Raw genomic sequence first — 22,575 nt, 5'->3', positions numbered from 1 at the left:
GGCTTAGGCTATCTCCCTGTTTTATTCCCTTGTTCATCCTAAATTCTAGTGATCTGCTACCTCCCATTTGTACTTTTCCCACCACTCTACTGTACGTACTTTTAATTATCTCTAATAGTTTCCTCGGTATTCCCAGCTCCTCCATAGTATTCCACAATACTTTCCGGTCTACTGAGTCGAACGCTGCTTTAAGGTCTATGAAGGTTATATATATGTTTGTTCCCCGATCATTATTTTTTTCTATTATATTTCGTAGTATGCTTATGTTGTCAACTGTTTGTCTTTGGGCTCTGAATGCTGTTTGTTCGTCTTCAAGTTTTTCTTCTACCTCTGTTCTTAATCTGCTTTCTATTATTCTCGTATATAGCTTGAACACTGCTGATGAGAGGCATATATCTCTATAGTTTCCACAGTTGGATTCTTCTCCTTTCTTGTGAATTGGGATCAGTAAGTTTTCTTCCCACTCTTTCGGCATTTTGTTTGTTCTCCATGCTTCTCTCATTATTTCCAGCAACCACTTCTTTCCTTCTTTCCCTATCCATTTTATCATTTCGGGATCAATTTTATCTGCTCCGCTCGCTTTTCCTATTTTTATTCTACTTATCGCTTCTTCCAATTCTTCTGTACTTATTTCTTCCATTTGGTTTTCGTCCTCTGCTGTCTGTTCTATGGTTCCCTCTGTCTCTATTTCTTCACTTTCCTCGCCCATATATTTCTCTTCACAATATTCTCTCCACACCTCTAGTATTTCTGTTGTATTTGTCTTTAGTTGTTGTGTTTGTCTTTTACACCTCTGAGTTCTTTTCTTTTCTTTCCTCTTAGACTCCTTACTTTATTCCAGAAGCATCTGTTGTTGTCTCTGTAATTTTGGTTCAGGGATTCACCAAACTTCTTCCAACTCTCTTTTTTTCCCATTCTTATTAGTTCTTTCACTATGTTTCTGTGTTTTTGGTATTCTTTTTTATCTTGATCCTCTCTTGTGCGATTGTATTTTTTCCATGCCTTTTTCTTTTTCCTCACTCCTTCCTGTATATCTGCATTCCACCATTCCGTCTTTTTCTTTAACTTTCCGACTGTTAGATTTCCGCATATCTCTTCTGCCTTATTTATTATTACTTCTTTAAATTTTTCCCATTTTTCCTCCATATCCATTTCTATTTTCTTTCTCTCCTCCATTTTGAACTCCTTATCAGTTTCTTCTTGGTATCTCCTTTTCTTTTGTTCATCTTTTAGCTTTTTTATTGCTATTCTGCTGTATTCTATCTGTTCTTGTTGTACCGGTTTTCGCCATGTCATCTCTGCCATTACCAGTCTGTGATCAGTTCCGATCTCTGCTCTCTGTTCTGTCCAGACTTGTTTTATATTTTGTTTCATTTCTTGGGTGTAGACTACATAATCTATTATGCTTTTTGCATCTCTGCCTTCTGCTACAAATGTATATTTATCTTGTAGTAATTGCTGTGTAAACGAGTTTCCTATTAATAGGTCGTTTGTCTGGCAGAATCTGATCATTTTAATTCCATTTCTGTTTAGGATCTCTTCACCATGTCTTCCCATGCACCCAAGTCCTTTGTTTGCATCTTTTCCTATCCTTGCATTCCAATCTCCCATTAACACTATTCTTTCACATTTTTCTCGTATCTCATCTAGGGTATTCTGTAGTTCATTGTAGAAATCTTCCATTTTTTCTTCTTCCGTTCCTTCTGTTGGTGCATATATTTGCACTATGTACCATTCCTCTTCCATTTCTATTTTTATATACATGATTCTCGAGGATATAGGTTTGAAATCTGATATTCTTTTTTCTATTGTCTCTGTGACTAATATGCCTACTCCTTCTTTCGCTCTAAGTTCTTTGTCTACCCCGGAGTAATATATGGTGTAATTTTCTGATATTTTTTCTTTTCCTCTTCCACATTTCTTTGTTTCGCTAATACCTATTATTTGCATTTTAAATTCTTGCATTTCTTGCACTAATTCGCATTCCTTTCCTCTAAGGGATGTTAAATTCCATGTACCAATTTTCAAGTTGTTATTTTCGTTTATTCTAGTTTTTGTGTCTTGTTTCATTTCCACATCAATCATGCTAGCTGTTTTTTCAATGACCTTTTTCTTTTGTCCATTTTCTTGTTGATTATCCTCTCCTTCTGTATGTTTTTCTTTTTTTCTTTATCCGAATTCCATTCCGTTGTCTTTGCGTTGTCGTCATCGTCTTTACTACCCCTCGTTTGTTGTTTCCTTAGTTTTTTTGAGCAGATTTCTCAATTTTTTCGTTTACTCTATTCCATCTCCACTCCTCCCCGTTTATTGTAACTTTATTGTATCCTATTTTTACTTCTTTTCCCTTTTCTTTTTCGTCTTTAGCAAATTCTCGGAGCTGTTTTTGTATTTTCCTCTCTTGTTTCGTCATGTCATTGTTTAGGAAGATTTTTTGATTTCTTATGTTTTTTAGTTTATATTTGTTTTCCATGACTGTTCGCTTGTCTTCACCATTATATAATTGGATGAGATAGTGAGATTCTCCTATTTTTATTACAGTTCTGACGTTTATTTCTAGCTGTAGATTGGTTTTTAAAAAGTTCTGCATGGCTATTTTGAGGTCTGCTTGGTTTCTTGTATCAATATTCAGGCCGGTTATGACAATATTATTTTTCCTTTTTTCTTTATCGATCCATTCCATATTCTGTTTTATTTGTGTTAATTCTGCTTTTATATCTTTATTTTCTTTTCTGAGTTCCTCGTTCTCTTCTTTTAACTTTTTCATTTCCATTGCATATGATTGTTGGTCTTCTCTTATTAATTTCATCTCATCTTTTATTTCTGTTTTCATCTCTTGCATCAGATATAATATTTTCTCGAGTTTTTCATCACTTGTAATGGTGGATGTTCGATGCGTTTTCTTACTGTTTTGAAATATCTCGAAGTTTTCAGCCGGTCTTTTATTGTTCTGTTCATCTGTATAGTCGTTTGAGCTCATGGTTTTCTCGAGAAATTCCTTGCAGATCTTGGGCAATTAATGGGCGTCTCAGAGAACCCGCCGAGAAGCTACTCAGTCCACCCCCCGACCAGTTACCTAAGCTGCCCTTCTATATACCCGTTAATCTACTCCCTTCGTTTAGGAAATTTCCTTATCTTTAGTGAAAATATTTGTTTTTATTTTCTTTAAAATTTTCTGATGCCGCCTCTGTCTCGTATAATTAAGTTTTAATTGTTCAATTACCAAGAGCTCTGTTAAATATCTGTTTCTAGTTCCTTATCTCCTAATTTAATTAGCAAAAAGTTTATGGAAAATGATGATAGTCAAGCTTTGTTTAGCTTTAGATTTTAGTAATTTATAATATAATAAGAATAGGCATGCAAATGACTTACAGTTTTTTACTGCCTTTACTGACTGTTTAAATGTCAAACCCTTTAATTGAGGCGTTGGTTAGATGTTTATTATATCTAAGAATAAAAAAAAATTATAAAAATAGCAACAAAAAGTAAAAAAAATATTTCTATATTTTCACTTAAGCATCATATAAAACACTTACATATGCCATACATATTTTATTTTTATAAGATGTTGAATTTTTGATTTTATAATATTGGAATTCATCTTTTTATCTAGATGGATATACGCCATCTTGAATATAATTTGAAAAGTGTTCTCTTAAAAGGTTTGTTTTTTAATATTTCTTCTTTGTGGAGGCACATATGAATCGCATTCGGAATCTTCCCTTGCTTGGTTTTTTTATGCTTTGAGTAGTTTTTTTATTTGGATAGTATTTATCGTCACTGTCCGTTTTAAATTCTTTACTTGTTTGAGCCAGAACGTTATCTTTTGCAACCAACGCTTTACTTTTTTTAACTTTTTGCATACCTGCAATACTTGGAAAATTACTATTCGTATTTTGAAGATTGCTTTTTATTTTCTTCCGCATTTTTCTCAATCGTGGTGAAAATCTAGTTCTTCAAGCGATTTTCTTTTATATTCTAAAGAAAGAGAATCCCTTTCCATTACTATTAAAAATTTTGACAATTTTACGGTTTGATAAATGTCATTCATAACATTCATCATGCATTTTTTCGTCATGCCCCATAAACTTGACAAATTATTTAGGTTTAATTTTTGGACATACTTAAAATTTGTGCTACTGTTGCAATATTTTTGCGTAATTTGTTGCTTGATATAGCTTCAGAGTTTGTTAAAATCATTTTGCTTATCAGTTTACGGATCGAAACATCCCATTTGTCCCATTTTAGCTTACTGCCTGGAACTGCAAACATATAGTTATTAACGTCGGACGACGTCAGACATGTATTTATGTCTATGTTTTATTAAAGTTTCTATGAAACCTTGCAACATTTTTGAAAGTAAAATAACAACAGCTCAAGAACCTTTACCAGAACACACTGGAATTTTGTGTCCTCTCGTAAGTGCCTTTTCTCCTTCAGTTAAAACATTTTCAAAATCACTGAAATCCGTTTATCTTTCGTTACTAGATTGCTGAATTTTTAAATACTGAACATAACCTATTCGTCTTCTGTTAAAAATAATGGCTAATGCTAGAGCATAGTTAACTAAATTTTTATGTTTCAACATTATCAATATTACTCTCAAACGTCTTCTGACACTTCACACCAATTTGAATACTTTCTTCTCAAAATATTTTAATATCACTTAGTGGTACTAGCTTTGGCAATTTTTGTTCTTGAATATCTTTGTTAGCGAGAGAAGCAATTTCCAAACTCCAATGATTTGTCAGCAACGTTTCCAAATTATGTATTTATAGCCCTTGGCCAATTCCTGTATTTGTCTTTCTGTTGTACACGTAAAATCAGCTGATTCTGAACGCCGAGGTTTGTCCTAGTTGGGTCAGAGAGAGCAGTATATGTGTCTCCTGATGAGAGACTAATAAGTTTCGAAACCTGTAGAGGCGCTTGCAGCGCTCTCTGATTGGACTAGAATATGATGCGCCTGTAGTTTCGCGTTGCAACGAAATTGAAAATGGTTATTCATTTTTGACATATAAAACTCTTGGAGCACTTGAGATCGTCAAAATTTTTGGGTCTTAAAATATGCTTTAAAGCAATCGAATTATTATTTACCATCGTTCTATACTTAATAATAAATATAGAGAGGGTTCGCATTCTTCCACTACATGCATAGTTTATACCCTCTCTCTTATGGTTTTTTAAGTAAGAATTATCAAAATTAACGTAAATGTAAATGCTATACATCTTTCGTTTTGTAGAAGACTCTTGTTCCTTAACATTTAATTTGGGGACAACGTTTTTTGGATCCATTACACATGCTGTAAGGGTTTGCGATTCAGAAACGTAATTATTACTGGAACCACCACGGTTTTTTGCTTGCAAATTCTGTTATGTCGTTTATAATGATACCGTCATTTGCTAATAGTCTAGCTAGAAGGCTTACAAGACATAATCAATAAAGTTACAGAAGTGAGTCAGCGTTATGGACTGAATCCTAATATTAAGGAACCTAAATATATGAGGATCAGGAAAGATAACGCATCAGTTGAAGGGCTAGAAAAAATCGTAAACAAATAAGCACAAACATGCAAATTACCTATAAGGATATTAATCTGGTGAGCAATATCAATGGTAAGTAAAATAAATAATAAAATAAGGGTACTTCGATGATATGTATTTCCCGTGTTTTCTTTACATCGCCATCTATCAAGTTCTTATTTTCAGTTATTTTGTTCGTTTCATGTCTTGTCAATTTATTTTTGTTAGTTTCTCATTTTATCGTCCTATATTTTTTTGCTTGAAATATTACTGTTGTCATTTCTATTCAAACATTTTAATGTCAGAATACAGGTTTTTCTTTCAGAACAGAAGTAGTAAACTTCTGATGTTGGATAGTGTTTTGTTGTTTCATTTTTGAGATTTTTGAAACTGTTGCTATTACTGCTCAATGATAAATTCCTATACGAAATTTACTTAGATTGACTCCCGTTTGCATGTCACCCACATAAAGATATTTATTTTGGTTTTACATAGTTTTTTTTTATTTGTGTTAAGCCATTCAGGTTCATTTTAGTGTTTTTCAACTTTCTGTAATTTCGATAGTAGGTATATCAGTGTTTATCCTTTGTCATAACTGTTATTTTTTTTCCTACTGCTGTTACAGAAAAAATAATTTATGTTCTTACTTTTGTAATAAAGTCACATAATATAATAATTTTTTTATTTTTTAGGATTAAATTAATGACTGGTTAGAATTTTCCTATCCTTTCGTCTTCATGATCCTTTGGGGCATAGACTTGTTCAATTCCATATTATAATAACTACTTAAGTATTACATACGTTCCATGATTACTAATATTCGGTTTGTAATTTTTATTAATTCCTATGCGACAAGCTAACATATTTTTATTCCGGCATGCTCTCTCTCTTATAGAACTTGTTTATACAGGGTGTCCAGAAACTCTACCTACAAACGAAGACAGGCGATTCCTTAGATATTTTCCTAAGACAATTTAACCCAATTCACGTAGTCCGAAAATGTTTTCTAAGGGAGCTAGAGCTCTTGGAAGATGGCATCTAGTAATTAGTTTTTCTTAAATACCTCCAAAACGCTTCTATTTAGAAAAACGAAATTTGGTAAGCCTATTCATCTTCCAGGGATAAATCGATTCCATCCATTGTGAATTTTTAGTACCGGTCATAGGCGTCCATTTTGGGTAGGGCAATGGTTATTTTATAGCATAACTTTTTTGTCTTTAGCGTTTAAGTATTTTTGACTCTGGATTTTTAAATTGTGAGGTATTCTAGAATTAAAAGATACTCTTGCTTTAATTCGGTAGGAGACATCGATTTCTAGAAAAATTTATTTGAAAATTTTTCGTTTTTTGAATTTGAAAAGAATTAAAAAAAAACGGTGTATTTTACCAACTTGAAGCAAGAGTAACTTTTAGTACCAGAATACCTCATAATTTAATAATCTAGTGTCAAAAATGCTTAAAAATGAAAGACAAAAAGTTATGCGATAAAATAACCGTTGACCTACCCAAAGCGGACGCATATGACCGGTACTAAAAATTTGCAATTAATGAAACTGATTCATCTCTGGGATATAAACAAACGTACCAGTTTTCGTTTTCTAAATAGTTTTTTTTTAATTTTTTTTAATTCAAGAAACGAAAAATTTTCAAGTCGATGTTTCTAGAAAATTGCATATTCTATGGACTTAAAGCAAGAGTACCTATTAGTACTAGAATAATTCACAATTTAATAATCCATAGTCAAAATGCTTAAAAATTAAAAAAAAAAAGGTATGGTATAAAATAACCGTTGCCGTACCCAAAACGGGCGCCTATGACCGGTACTGGAAATCCACAATGAATGGAATGGATTTATATCTGGATGATAAATATGCGTAATAATTTTCGTTTTTCTAAATAGAAGCGTTCTGGCGCTATTTAAGAAAAACTAATTACAAGACGCCATCTTCAAAGAGCTCTAGCTCCCTTAGGAAGCATTTTCGGACTAAGTGAATTGGGTTAAATTATCTTAAAATTATCTGAGGAATCTCCTTTTTTCATTTGTCGGTAGAGATTCTGGACACCCTGTATAAGGGCAACAATTTTAAATCGTGAGCTGCAACTTATATCATAAAGTTTTTAGCTGCCTTGTTACGGTACCGACGGCGCATATTTTTATTTTTCACGACCTAATACCCAATGCAAACTGAAAGCGACGTTGCCAAAATCTGAGGCAACAAGGTACCGGTTGTTAAACAAAAAGTAGAATTTATATGCTGAGGCGACAACATCCAGCTAGTCACTGCTGCAATGCCGATACTAGCGCCAGTGATATACTGCCGAACTAACGAACCAAAAAATAGTGAAAAGGGGTACGTTGTCACCTCAAAACTATTTTTTGCACATCGACTCATAAGGTGGTTGGGAAGCTGTCCTGAAATTTTCAGCCTAAAACGTTGTCGCCTCACCAAAGTGAGGCGACAACGTCATATATGAGGCGACAACGTCTACCGATTCACCGTTTCTGAGGCGACAAGGTACCCCTTATCAATATATATATATATATATATATATATATATATATATATATATATATATATATATATATATATATATATATATATATATATATATATATATATTCAACCTCTAATCTTCTAAAGATATTCAACCTCTCATCTTTACCGATGAGCCCACGGAGGTTGAAGAGGGCGAAACACATTTCTAAGAACTGGTGTTTGGATCTTTGATTCTATTCGAAAAATTTTTCCCAGCCAGAAATAGTGGATGTGTGAGTTATTCGTAAGGGGATTTTTCCACATTCTCTATTTCATTTGTTTGATTTCGTACGAGTGGTCGTTAAACCAGTACCTGTGGATCTTTTGATCACTGAGTGTGTTTCAAAGATCTACATCTTTTGTTTTTTCATAAACATTATCTTACTTACTCTAAAGTAATTAGGGAATTAAAACTTGAGACTGTCATTTTCAGGTTGGGCGTAGATTTACGCTCCTGTTATGTCTGTGTCTCGGATGTTGTTTTTTGATGGAATGTGTCTAAAGATATTCAACCTCTCATCTTTACCGATGAGCCCACGGAGGTTGAAGAGGGCGAAACACATTTCTAAGAACTGGTGTTTGGATCTTTGATTCTATTCGAAAAATTTTTCCCAGCCAGAAATAGTGGATGTGTGAGTTATTCGTAAGGGGATTTTTCCACATTCTCTATTTCATTTGTTTGATTTCGTACGAGTGGTCGTTAAACCAGTACCTGTGGATCTTTTGATCACTGAGTGTGTTTCAAAGATCTACATCTTTTGTTTTTTCATAAACATTATCTTACTTACTCTAAAGTAATTAGGGAATTAAAACTTGAGACTGTCATTTTCAGGTTGGGCGTAGATTTACGCTCCTGTTATGTCTGTGTCTCGGATGTTGTTTTTTGATGGAATGTGTCTAAAGATATTCAACCTCTCATCTTTACCGATGAGCCCACGGAGGTTGAAGAGGGCGAAACACATTTCTAAGAACTGGTGTTTGGATCTTTGATTCTATTCGAAAAATTTTTCCCAGCCAGAAATAGTGGATGTGTGAGTTATTCGTAAGGGGATTTTTCCACATTCTCTATTTCATTTGTTTGATTTCGTACGAGTGGTCGTTAAACCAGTACCTGTGGATCTTTTGATCACTGAGTGTGTTTCAAAGATCTACATCTTTTGTTTTTTCATAAACATTATCTTACTTACTCTAAAGTAATTAGGGAATTAAAACTTGAGACTGTCATTTTCAGGTTGGGCGTAGATTTACGCTCCTGTTATGTCTGTGTCTCGGATGTTGTTTTTTGATGGAATGTGTCTAAAGATATTCAACCTCTCATCTTTACCGATGAGCCCACGGAGGTTGAAGAGGGCGAAACACATTTCTAAGAACTGGTGTTTGGATCTTTGATTCTATTCGAAAAATTTTTCCCAGCCAGAAATAGTGGATGTGTGAGTTATTCGTAAGGGGATTTTTCCACATTCTCTATTTCATTTGTTTGATTTCGTACGAGTGGTCGTTAAACCAGTACCTGTGGATCTTTTGATCACTGAGTGTGTTTCAAAGATCTACATCTTTTGTTTTTTCATAAACATTATCTTACTTACTCTAAAGTAATTAGGGAATTAAAACTTGAGACTGTCATTTTCAGGTTGGGCGTAGATTTACGCTCCTGTTATGTCTGTGTCTCGGATGTTGTTTTTTGATGGAATGTGTCTAAAGATATTCAACCTCTCATCTTTACCGATGAGCCCACGGAGGTTGAAGAGGGCGAAACACATTTCTAAGAACTGGTGTTTGGATCTTTGATTCTATTCGAAAAATTTTTCCCAGCCAGAAATAGTGGATGTGTGAGTTATTCGTAAGGGGATTTTTCCACATTCTCTATTTCATTTGTTTGATTTCGTACGAGTGGTCGTTAAACCAGTACCTGTGGATCTTTTGATCACTGAGTGTGTTTCAAAGATCTACATCTTTTGTTTTTTCATAAACATTATCTTACTTACTCTAAAGTAATTAGGGAATTAAAACTTGAGACTGTCATTTTCAGGTTGGGCGTAGATTTACGCTCCTGTTATGTCTGTGTCTCGGATGTTGTTTTTTGATGGAATGTGTCTAAAGATATTCAACCTCTCATCTTTACCGATGAGCCCACGGAGGTTGAAGAGGGCGAAACACATTTCTAAGAACTGGTGTTTGGATCTTTGATTCTATTCGAAAAATTTTTCCCAGCCAGAAATAGTGGATGTGTGAGTTATTCGTAAGGGGATTTTTCCACATTCTCTATTTCATTTGTTTGATTTCGTACGAGTGGTCGTTAAACCAGTACCTGTGGATCTTTTGATCACTGAGTGTGTTTCAAAGATCTACATCTTTTGTTTTTTCATAAACATTATCTTACTTACTCTAAAGTAATTAGGGAATTAAAACTTGAGACTGTCATTTTCAGGTTGGGCGTAGATTTACGCTCCTGTTATGTCTGTGTCTCGGATGTTGTTTTTTGATGGAATGTGTCTAAAGATATTCAACCTCTCATCTTTACCGATGAGCCCACGGAGGTTGAAGAGGGCGAAACACATTTCTAAGAACTGGTGTTTGGATCTTTGATTCTATTCGAAAAATTTTTCCCAGCCAGAAATAGTGGATGTGTGAGTTATTCGTAAGGGGATTTTTCCACATTCTCTATTTCATTTGTTTATATATATATATATATATAAAATATATGTTTAAATATATATATATATATATATATGCCAAAAAGTCCTAATTTAAAAATAAAAATCGACCTGTCTGAGGATTTCTCTTGAAATTTGCCCATTCTCGAAATAATGAATTTATGCCAACTCAAACGTCCTCACTTATACTACAGTGTCGCACCCGCTTGATTAGCAATTAAAAAACAAAGGCGTTTTCGATATTTTATTGCAAAAAACTCTTTGGGATTTCATCAATCAATGTTTATAGAATATCTATCTACCTTGGCAACTTTGAAATTTTTAGAGAAATGTCCAATTTAGGGTTAAAAATGGCTGATTTCGCAATTTTCAAAATTTTCAATCACTTATATAACAAAAACTATTAACTTAAGGGAAAATCATTAAAGACGTTTTCTGTTTGGAATGATTCAAAAAACCTAAAAAAAATTTGTTCGATGCAAAAAGAATAATTTTAGGAAAACCCCTAATCTTACCCCTCGCCTGGCAAGGTCTTATGCTCTTCAGAATCGCCTGTCATTGTACACATTTCTTCTAAATGACTTACTCAAAAACATACTTAAATTTAAATCTTACAGGAGAAAGTTTATTTTACCCCCTAAATTTGCACTTTTCGATTCAACTGGTAGATACACGTGCACCGCTGATGCCTGCCAGGCCATGGTTTTTAGCCTTGGTGTGCTATGAATTATCACTAGAAAAATTTCTAGCCTTACAGGATGACCGTTAGTCGGAGGGTTCACTAGCTCTTAGACTAGTAAAACAGCAAGTTATGAGCCAGATTTATCCAAACTTTCTAAAACCATGCAAAGCCACCACTTCCATTGAGATTATTTACTCAATTGTTTGTCATTGAAGTACAAGTTAGTGTTGTAAGTGAATATTTGTTTTAATTTTTTACTTGAATAAATAAAATGTAAGAAAATAAGTGTATACATATGTGAAAAACAATATATTATATTACGAATAAATAGATTAATTTTTTTATCAAAGAACTTTATTTATGCGAGTACTATTTATTGTTGACAAAAAAAATTGTGGCTCTTTAAATACTTTGAAATTTTGTAAATTGTAATTTTTGGCTCTTCCGACTCAAAAGGTTGCCGACCCCTGGCCTAGGCCAAACTACACTTGAGAGCAAAATAATCTACTCACTTGCTGAATTGTACACATTAGAAGTCTCGAATTTTCTAAACCTCTTGTCTGATTTAAGTGATTTTATAGTATGTTATAGCCTTATTATTTAAGAAAATCAATGTAATATTATTGTTGCTAGACAGGTAAAGGTCATTTTATACCGGGTGTAACAATCATATGGTGTTTTTCTTCTTAAAGTTCGGAACACCATGTGTAATATTCTAGCATATATAAATTATTTAAATTAAAACTTAATTGTAGCCTTAGGCTTTATTAACATCTTGTTTTTGATTCATTCGGTTATGTTCAGTATTAAAAGAGATATGTACTTTTATATTACAAATGAGGTATGCTATTTGGTCTTGATCAATATCATTCCAAATCTCGAGAGCTACTGTTTCTACCTCTTTTAGGGTTATAGGAGGTGGCAAACGCTGTCGTAGTCTTCTGCCAATTATGTCCCACAAATTTTTGATCAGGTTAAGATCTGGACTATGCGATGATCAATGCAAAGTCCGAAGATTTACCTGTTGTAAATATTATTAAATGAATAATGAAATATAATGATAAGGGAGCATTCAAGTATTACGTAACGTGGTTTTTGAAGATTTTTGACCCCCTCCCCCTTACTTAACGCATCTTAATGGGGCATTCACGTATTACGTAATGCAATTTTTGAAGATTTTTAACCCCCCCCCCCCCAGCCTGCGTTATATAATACTTGAACGCTCCCTAAGAAATGATAATAAATTATACTCGTATTGATAACATATCTTTAAAAATAATAAAACTGATAAATGATCATATATCGAACTTTAACCCATTTAGTTAATCTCTCAATAACAACCAGCAAATTTTCATCCATATTTAAAATGGCAAAAGTTATTTCAATCTTCAAAAAGAATGACCCTCATGATATTTCGAATTATCTGTCCTTAGCATAAATCCATCTTTCCAAAGTAATAGAGAAGGTTGTATATACAACAGAATGTTAAATTTTAAGAAGAATACAATTTACTAACTCCAAACCAACACAGATTTAGACCAAAAAAGTTGACACTCACGGCTGCATGCAGCCTGTTTGAGCGTATTTATGATGAATTAGATAGTAGAAACCACGTGGCAGGACTATTTTTTGATCTATCACGAGCTTTTGACTGTTTAGACATAACATTTATTCGCAATAAATCATACAGGGTGTCCCGAAAAGATTGGTCATAAACTATACCACAGATTCTGCGGTCAAAAATCGATTGATTTAACCTTACTTACCTAACAGTAGTGCACACAAAAAAAGTTACAGCCCTTTGAAGTTACAAAATGAAAATCGTTTTATTTTTATATCGAACACTATTAGAGAATTTTTATTGAAAATGGACATGTGACTTTTTTTAACTATTTATAATGGGAAATAAGCCACAATATTATTAAAAAATGATTTTTATTAACGTTTCGACGCCCAAATCGGGTGCCATCTTATGGACATGTGACATTCTTATGGCAGCAACATCTTAATAAAAAATTTAAGTGAAATTTGTGCACCCCATAAAAATTTTATGTTAAGTATGATTACCTATAAAATCCTGTTAATAATCTGAAAATTTATTCATAATTTATATTTTTAGGTATATTTTGAAAAAGAAGCCACATCTCAATAAAAGGTGACTTATCAAAAAAAGACTAAGAGGCAAAAAAGTTTAAAAAACACTGTGTTTAACTAATGGTACCGCAATAATAGTTTAATTGGAACGTACACAAACATTTGTGGGGTTTAAAGGAACAAAACCCTCATTAAATTGTTATGTAAACATAAAAAAGAAGGCGCATCTCGATAAAAACTGGCTTATCGAAAATATACTAAGAGTCAAAAAAGTTTTAAGAACGTTGTGTTTAACTAATGGTACCACAATAATGAATTAATTGAAACATACACAAAATTTTTGGGGGCTTAAGGGAACAAAACCCCCATAAAATTTTTATGGGGTAGAAAAATTTCACTATAATTTTGTTTTAAGATGTTCCTGCCATAAGAATGATACATGTCAATTTTCAATAAAATATCTCTTGATAGTTTTCGATATATTGAAAAAGATCGATTTTCATTTTGTAACTTCAAAGGGCTGTAACTTTTTTTATGAGCACATTTGTACTAAGGTAAGTTAGGTTCAATCCAACTATTTTTGACCCCAAAATGTGTGATATAATTTATGACCAATCTTTTCGGGACACCCTGTATAATGTTGGTTTTAGAGGGATATTTCTAGAATGGGTAATAAATTTCTTAAGTACAGGAAGAGTGTTGTTAAAATTAAAGAATCAAGCTCAGAACCATACATGACAAATAAAGGAGCACCACAGGGATCCGTGCTGGGACCATTATTATTCCTAATTTTTAATAACGACCTACCAGATCACATAAGGGCACTTATAATATCAATGTTTGCTGATGATACATCGTTAATAGTCTCGGCATGTACACTCGAGGAATTAAAAATGACAATGAAGATGAAGACTGTTGTGACTGCTTTATATGCTAGTGTAATACCAACAGACTAATATTAAACATTGACAAGACGGAAATTTTTTATTTCCATTCATACAACACATCTACCAATAACTACATCTTAACCATCCATGATAGAAACAATATGTTATCTTCCACTCTCTCTACAAAGTTTTTGGCTGTGTTCATTGATTGTAATCTCAAATGGTCAGAGAAAGTGAATTCAGTGAACATGAAATTAAATAAAGCTTTCTATGCTATATCTAGAATTAAAAACACACTACCCATTTCGGCATTAATGAACATTTATTATAGCCTTGCTTACAGCCACATGTGCTATAATGTAATTTTGTGGGGGAACTCAGTAGATAGTAACAAAGTGTTCATTACCCAAAAAAAAATATCCGTAAAATTTTTAATCTGGAATATCAACAATCTTGTAAACCATTTTTTATTAAACATCAAATTTTAACTTTTTACTGCCTATATATCTATAAATGTTTACTTAATGTAAAAGAGGAAATCAATACATTTCCAGTAAATTGAGACAATCACTATTACAATACAAGAAGTGCTGAATCTTTACGAGTTCCTAAACACAGACCATCCAAATTTCAAAATTGCTTCAGATATATGGGACTGACCTTATACAATCATTTGCCAAAAACTGTGAAAGAAATACCACTTTCCACTAAATTTTAAAAAATGTTGAAAGATTTAATCTTAAGAAAAGCATATTATTCTATACTAAATTAATATCTTGAGGACAAACTGCAGTAGCTTCATATTTTACGTGTAAAAATGTTATTTTATATACATATTTTATGTTTTGTCAATTTTGTTACACTGTGAATATTGTATTATACACATTAATTTTTTTATAGTGAATTCTGCAGTGCCGTATCCTATACATTTATTTTGAATGTCTTAAAGGATCAATAAAGTATGACTATGACTATGATGATAAACGGGAAAGTTATAAAACACATCTAATTTCCGATAGTTTTCTATTTTAGGCATTTGGATAATACCCTTAAGTAAGATAACACCAAAGAATTTTTTAGGTTCTTCTTTGTCAACATTTTTCCATCTAGTCATTCGACTGCTATTGTTCGTTCGCATCTGTTTCAAAATTCAGACATAATTATTTGTATGAATTACCATTTCATCAATAAAAGTCACTCGAAAAGTATTAAAATATTTTTATCATTCTTACTTGACCAGTTGAATATGTGATTGCATCAAAGTTTTGGATCCCTGAATTTTCAGAAAAGTTTTCCCTTCCTACCGACACTACATTAGACAAGCACACTGTCTCCTGCTGCAATATGCGTTCTCCTAGTGTAGATTTCGTAAACTAACGCCGTTTAATTGGTATTTTTTCTTTGGGCTGATCTACTTGTGAAGGAAGAATATTTTCACTAGTACTTGGAGCATCTAGATCATCTTCAACGTATTGTAAATTTGCTTTTCTAGTCAGTTCAACATTTTCTGCTTCACTGTGTAGGTCGAACTGTCTTGTTCATAGCATTGGACGTGGTAGACTCTTTGTATGTATTACTATTTGAACGGTGAAGTTGTTAACAGTAAATCTTATTAAACCTAGTAACTCCGGATCTTGAACATATCCATTTATAATTTTAACCCATTCAGTGCTCATGTGGCCTTTGCATGATACGCCGATACTAATTTGACCTGTTTATACTAATTTGACCTGTTTATACTAATTTGACCTGTTTATACTAATTTGACCAGTTTTTTGTTAGCGCTGGTAAGAAGTACATAGTTGTATCTTTGTGAGCATGTTATAATAACATTTATTTATGGTATAATATGGTAGGTCTGGATCCCGCGTATGAAAAAAAAATTGATTAATAGCAAGCTGAAAATTTGTTAATAGCTTAAGGGTGTCTAGTCGGACAAACTTTAATATATGGGATCACTGGAACAGGGGCAGTTTTAATTGTGGAACAGGTTAAAAATTTGGAACGGTCAGACCACGAAAACGGCACATGTTTTGTCCGACAGAACAGACTTAAACTCTCCGAACAGAGATTAAACTCTCATGCAAAAATCAGACTGCTACTTATCACCAAATGGGCGTTTTAATGAGTGGAACATGTAGAATATGTCAAATGACAGGAATTATGACAGGTGATAAATAGCAGTCTGATTTTTGCATGAGAGTTTAATCTCTGTTCGGAGAGTTTAAGTCTATTCTGTCGGACAAAATAAATTTGCCGTTTTCGTGGTCTGACCGTTCCAAATTTTTAAACCGTTCCACAATTAAAACTGCCCCTGTTCCAGTGTTCCCATATATCAAAGTTTATCGGACTAGACACCCTTAAGCTATTAACAAATTTTCAGCTTGCTATTAATCAAGTTTTTTTTCATACACGGGATCCAGACCTATGGTATAATATGGTATAATATTCATATAACATTTTATTTTTGGTAATTTTTTGTAAAAATGGTGACATCCTGTAAATACATAAATAAATAAATATTTTGAATGAATAAAAATAAGTACCTAATAAACAGTGTGATAAAATTTGTATCTTTTAATAGCTGTGGAACTAAAAACCGAAATTAAGGAAGAAGTAGAGGTTATTGAAGATAAACTACAATATGTAGAACTTCAGCTGTCTGCACCTCTAGAACTTGAAGACATGGGAAATGAAATAGATGATAAATCAGGTAAGATAAAAACATCTGTAGCCCAGTAAATGAACGGGAAATATGGTGATACCGTGTAATTTTCAGGGTCAACTCCGAATTGCATGAAAATTTGGATTTAGGCTCTATTTACCCACCACTTCAAAGTTGAACATGTGCTGTTGGTTGCTTTTACATGGGGGGTGACAGTCATCCCTTCTCTGGGGTGAAAAAATGCGTGTTAAGAAAGTTCGGGAATGGATAAATTGACTAATTCTAAGCAACTTTTGTTCCATAGAATTTTTTAAAAAAGGCAATATTTTTTGAGTTATTTGCGATTGAAAATGTTCATTTTTTGAAAAAAAAAAGCCGCGTTTCCAGGCGGTTTTTCGCAAATAACTCAAAAAGTATTTTATCGAAGAAAAATGTAGCATAGAAATAAACGAAACAAACTGTGTATGCGTAAAGTCTACAGGCTCAGTAGTAGCTCATGAAAAGTACATTCTTATTCGTCAAATTCCACATCGAATATTTCAACGTGAAATAACCAAAAAATGAAGCACTTTTCGGGAAAAATCCATTAAAACTTTTTTAAAGTGTTTAAAAAAAGCTTTATTATTATTTTTAAGTTTCTAGCATCAAAACTAAGCCAGTTACGCTCAAAATAAAGTTGGCTCCTTTTTTTTGATAAAAAAAATAGTGAAAATCTCCCACTATTTAGTACCCCAAATAAAATTAATCGTTACCGCTTTACAAACAATTTACTTATGTATTTTTTATATGGGTGATCTGTAAGTTTCACCGGTTTAAAGTGCTTATTCTTGAAAGGATTATAGATGAAAAGGCTTGATCGAGTCACTAATCACGAGTGTATGCAAACTTTGAACAGCCATATCTTGACCAATTTTTGTCCACCAGAAAAACAAAATGAAAGTAGCATATTTCTAAAATCAAAACCTATATTTTTTTACTCTGAGGTTTTTCTTATCGCTAATACTTTTTAAGTTATTGTGAAAAAAGAGTATTTTTCCGAGATTCTAAGAAACAATTTTTTTACTATCAAACCAACTTTTTTTCAAAAATAAGCACTTTTAACCGGTCAAACTTACAGACCGTATAAACAATACACATACATATGCAGTAAATGGTAAAGCGGTAACGATTAATATAATTTAAGGTGCTAAATAGGGGGATATTTCCACCATTTTTTTACCAAAAAAGTCGTTTAGTTTTGATGCTAGGAATTTTTTGTATAAAATAAACACTTTAAAAAAAATTTTCCCGAAAATTGCTTTATTTTTGGGATTAGTTATTTCACGTTGAAATATTCGATTTGGAACTTGACGAACAGGAACGTATTTTTCGTGAGTTACAACTTTGCTTTTACTGGGCTTATAGACTTCATTAATACACAGTTTTTTTTATGACCTACATTTTTGATAAGAATTTTTTTTTTGACAAAATACTTACTTTTTGAGTTATTTGAGAAAAATGACCTGAAAACGTAATATTTTTATTGAAAAATACACATTTTCTCGCAAATAACTCAAAAAGTATTAACTTAGTTAAAAAACTCTATAGAACAAAAATTACTTAAAATTAGTTAATTTATTCATTGTCGGGCTTATCTTGAACGCATGGTTTTTCACCCCCGACAAGGGGTGACTTTTGCCCTCGAAGTTAAAGCAACCGACGATACAAGTTCAACTTTGAACTGGAGGGTAAGCAGAAGCTAAAACCAAATTACACTCCAAAACGGTCATTTACTGGGCTACTCGTAAATGTTTCATAAAAAGGTAGGGCTTAAAAATGCTGATTTTTTGTGGACTTAACCTAAAAATTGAAGAAAAGCTCAAATTTTACTGTTTTATTTGGGGGAGACTATAGTTTGTTTTTAAACCAGGAGGAGTAAACTAAAAAAAAAACAGATTCACATCCAAGATAGTCACTAGAAAAATCACCAAATACATCTTCTCTTTTGGTTGATCATGTCGGCCTTCGACGTTAATCCATAAATATTATATTAAACACTAATACAGTCTCAGACTTACACTGCGTGGGATCTACCACATAAACTGCAAGCGTCCAGCGATCGACTGCCAGTAAGTAAAACAATTTTGAAAATAAAAAACTTTATGGCACGTTTCAATTTGATAAAAGTTGTAACTACAGATAGTTATAATGAAAGTAATGTTTTTCATCTTAATTTTATTTGAATGTTGATGCATGGCACTGCATATCGTCCACAAGTTTTTTCATATGATGCTACGTAATTACCGAGGACCAAATGTAAACATGATGAGATATGTTCGTCAGCCGATTCATCATCAGGGCTTTTCATTCCGGATGGAATGTTTGCCGCTCTTACTAAGAGCTCACTGATTCGCTTATTGCGGTAAATCACTAAATACGGTGTGTTGTCAAAGTTTGTTGAATGACTTGGCTTTCGTTACAATTTTCTTCCATTAATTTTGATATGTGCATAGGTCCCTCCAGTTTCTCACTTCCAGAATTTTTATATCTCTCATGACCTGGTCCTCCCATCTCTCTCTGGGTTTCCCCCTTGGTCTTTCAGTTTCTGGTTTCCATCTCGTCATTATCTTAATCAGTAGGTCATTTTTCCTTCTCTGTATGTGTCCCAGCTATCTCAGACTCTTCATCTCATTAATAAATCTAACTATATCTTCTTCCTTCATTATGTCTCTTAGATCATGGTTCATTCTTCTTCTCATTTCTCCGTTGCCCATTCTTATCGGGCCCATAATCCGTCTGAGGATTTTTCTTTTGAATATTCTCAATTTTTCTTCATCTGTTTCCGTGAGGCACATTATCTCAGTTGTGTACGTAACTACTGGTCTGATTGCAACTCTGTATATTTTCAGTTTTGTATTTCTGGATAAGTTCTTGTCCTTCATTAGCCTACAATATCTCTAGCATGTTTTGTTTCCTGCTAGTGTTCGCTCCGTTACTTCTTCACTTCACTTATTTTGGCCATTTACTACTACTCCCACATATTTGAATTGTTGAATTCTTTCAAAAGTGTAGTGTTCTATTTTAATATCTCATCTTGTTATCTTCTCTTCTACAGCAGAGTAGATATTTTGTTTTCCTTCGTTAATTTTTAGACTTCTTTTCCGTGCTTCCTTTGTCAGAATTGTTACTGCTTCTTTTAATATTTCCTTATCTCTTCCCATAAGAACTATATCATCTGCATATGCAACTATTTATGTTGACAAGTGGGCTATAGTTCATTTAATTTTGCTGGCCTTGACTGTACTTTCTACTGGTCAGCCAGTTACGCTACTTTAATTTCACTACCTATATTTGTGAAAATGCAGACTCATACAAGTACGTTGATGCAAAGAATGCTGTGAGCTGCAGATATACTTGCCTGAAAGATGAATATTTGTCAGACGATATAAAAGATCAAAATGTCGTATTGGTCGCTCTGGACAAGGTATATATCCGAAATTATTTTCAGTGTCTCATTTTGGACGGAAATGATCTCCGTATTGAAAGTAATGGATATTTCAGTGACAAATTTTTCCACGTATTCACAAGAAAATGGATTAGACATGAATGTTACGATATCTGTCAGTTTTTTAAAATCAGCGAAGCGTCTTTCAAACTTGCTATGAACTGCTTGCAGATCCGCGATCGACTTCAAAAACTTCGGCGATCGACCGGTCGATCGCGATCGACCCTTTGAGCACCGCTGCACTAATACGTCGCTAAAAAATTCTAAAAGCAACTGTTTTTTATATAAAAGCAGACTAAAAATCCAAAACTTAAAGGAACAACGCAGAAAACACAGAAAATCGCCGATATAACTTGTTAACCTATGAAATGCCGGTAGTGTCAAAAATTCATAAACGTCATTAGTGTCAAAATTTGATACAGTGGAGTAAATTTGCCTTAGGTTGGACCAATTACAAACAAGCATTACGGCGCGGTAAATTTGAATTACTCTTCTTTGTTTAAAAACAGACCATAGTAAAAGTGCCCAAAAATAAAGAAATGGATACTGATAAAAATTAAAAAATTTAATACAACAAAATTTTATGTGAAAATGCCACAAAAGTATAGGTATCTTAATAAAAGAAAAACGTAACTGAAACATAATAAATAATATCACTCATTTTTAGGATTAAATTAGGGAAAATGCATATTATTGGTTAAAATAATCAAGTTTTTTAATATTTCAAAACTATTCGCAAAACCAATTCCGACAGAGGGCGTTCAAACCTCAAAGATAGACGATAACGTCTGAAAAACAATTAATTTGTCATTTGATCTCGAAGCCGTAAAACATTGAATATAAAGCATTTACACATGTATTTTGCCAAAGTGACCACTAAGTTTTACCACTACTTATGGGTTAAAGACGAGTGAACGAGAAGTTGAAAAGTAAAAGGTTGTAACCCACAAATGAAGTTTTTTCAGGAAGTAGAAAAAACGCTTCATTTTAGGGGGTAGGGGTATGGTTTGAAATATTTAATTTTTTTTATTATTTCAAATAAAAGTGCATACTTTCAAGAATACTCTTTGAAAATAATCGGAGTAAAATTACCAGAGATACAGCGTGTTGAATATCCCTACCCTCGACTCGCTTTGCCGCGACTTCGCGCCAGCACGCTTGAGCGTAGTGAGAAACGTTAAACAACTGTTCGCCTTCTCTTTTGTAGCTTACTCCTCGATTCAAAAAACATATTCCAATCTGCATCGCTTTACGATTTGGCAGACAAAGATGAAGATGAAGATGCAGTTGTCAAAACTTTAAACGCATTTTTCTCAAAACTGCTTTTTCAAATGTGGTGGACATTGTAACTGAAAAACTACTCGACCGATCTACCTGATATTCTGAACAGATTTTCTTTAGACATTTCATGAGGCAACAATGTCGAGATATTTTTCTTTTTTTTTGCTTATTTTTTGTTCAACAATAATAAATCTGTTGAATTTCACAAAATTTTTACCAAAAATTTCATTTTTTTTTATTTCTGAGTGATACCAAAAATTCAAAAATCATTAAAAAATAAAAAAACTCGACGTTGTGACCTCGTGAAACTCGTAAGCTAATTAAATCTTTTTGAATTTTTTGTTTCGTATGATTGAGTGTCGAGTTCTGATGTCCACCGCAAAATCCATTTTTTGTGAGCTGCCTGTCAAAATTTGTCACCAATGGCTTATTTTTCAATATTTTGGATTGAATTTTTTTTCTAAATATTTTAATTAATATGCTTATTTAATTTAAAAATAAAGTAATTGTACCATAGCTTCGAAAAAAATTCACAAAAATGTACTTGATTTGTTGATTTCAAACCATACCCCCCCCCCCCCCCCATAGTAATTTTATGAGGAATTAACCTAATAAAATTACTTAAATGGAACGTTTTTTCTACTTCCTCAAAAAGTTGAATTGTGGGTTAGGTACAACCTTTTAGGTACCTTTCAACGGTCGATATTTAAAAGTCGAAACATTTTATTTTTCATAAGAAAACATATTTTGTATGACTATGGCAACACTGTTAGAA

The 22,575-nt window shown here is 32.9% G+C and overlaps 1 protein-coding gene across 1 annotated transcript in view; it reads left to right on the top strand.

The window, feature by feature from the left end:
- The window catches only part of LOC126890115 (zinc finger protein 91-like), a 74,318-nt gene that overhangs the window by 11,997 nt on the left and 39,746 nt on the right, over positions 1 to 22,575 (top strand). The window contains exon 2 of the mRNA XM_050658962.1: positions 16,955 to 17,083. Coding sequence (XP_050514919.1) covers positions 16,955 to 17,083 — 129 coding nt within the window. The remainder of the gene's footprint in view (positions 1 to 16,954; positions 17,084 to 22,575) is intronic.

Source organism: Diabrotica virgifera, chromosome 8 (assembly GCF_917563875.1).
Source record: "Diabrotica virgifera virgifera chromosome 8, PGI_DIABVI_V3a".
In the NCBI taxonomy this organism is placed as follows: Eukaryota; Metazoa; Arthropoda; class Insecta; order Coleoptera; family Chrysomelidae; genus Diabrotica; species Diabrotica virgifera.
The sequence above is the reverse complement of the archived record's forward strand: the minus strand, read 5'-3'. Positions and strand labels throughout refer to the sequence as shown.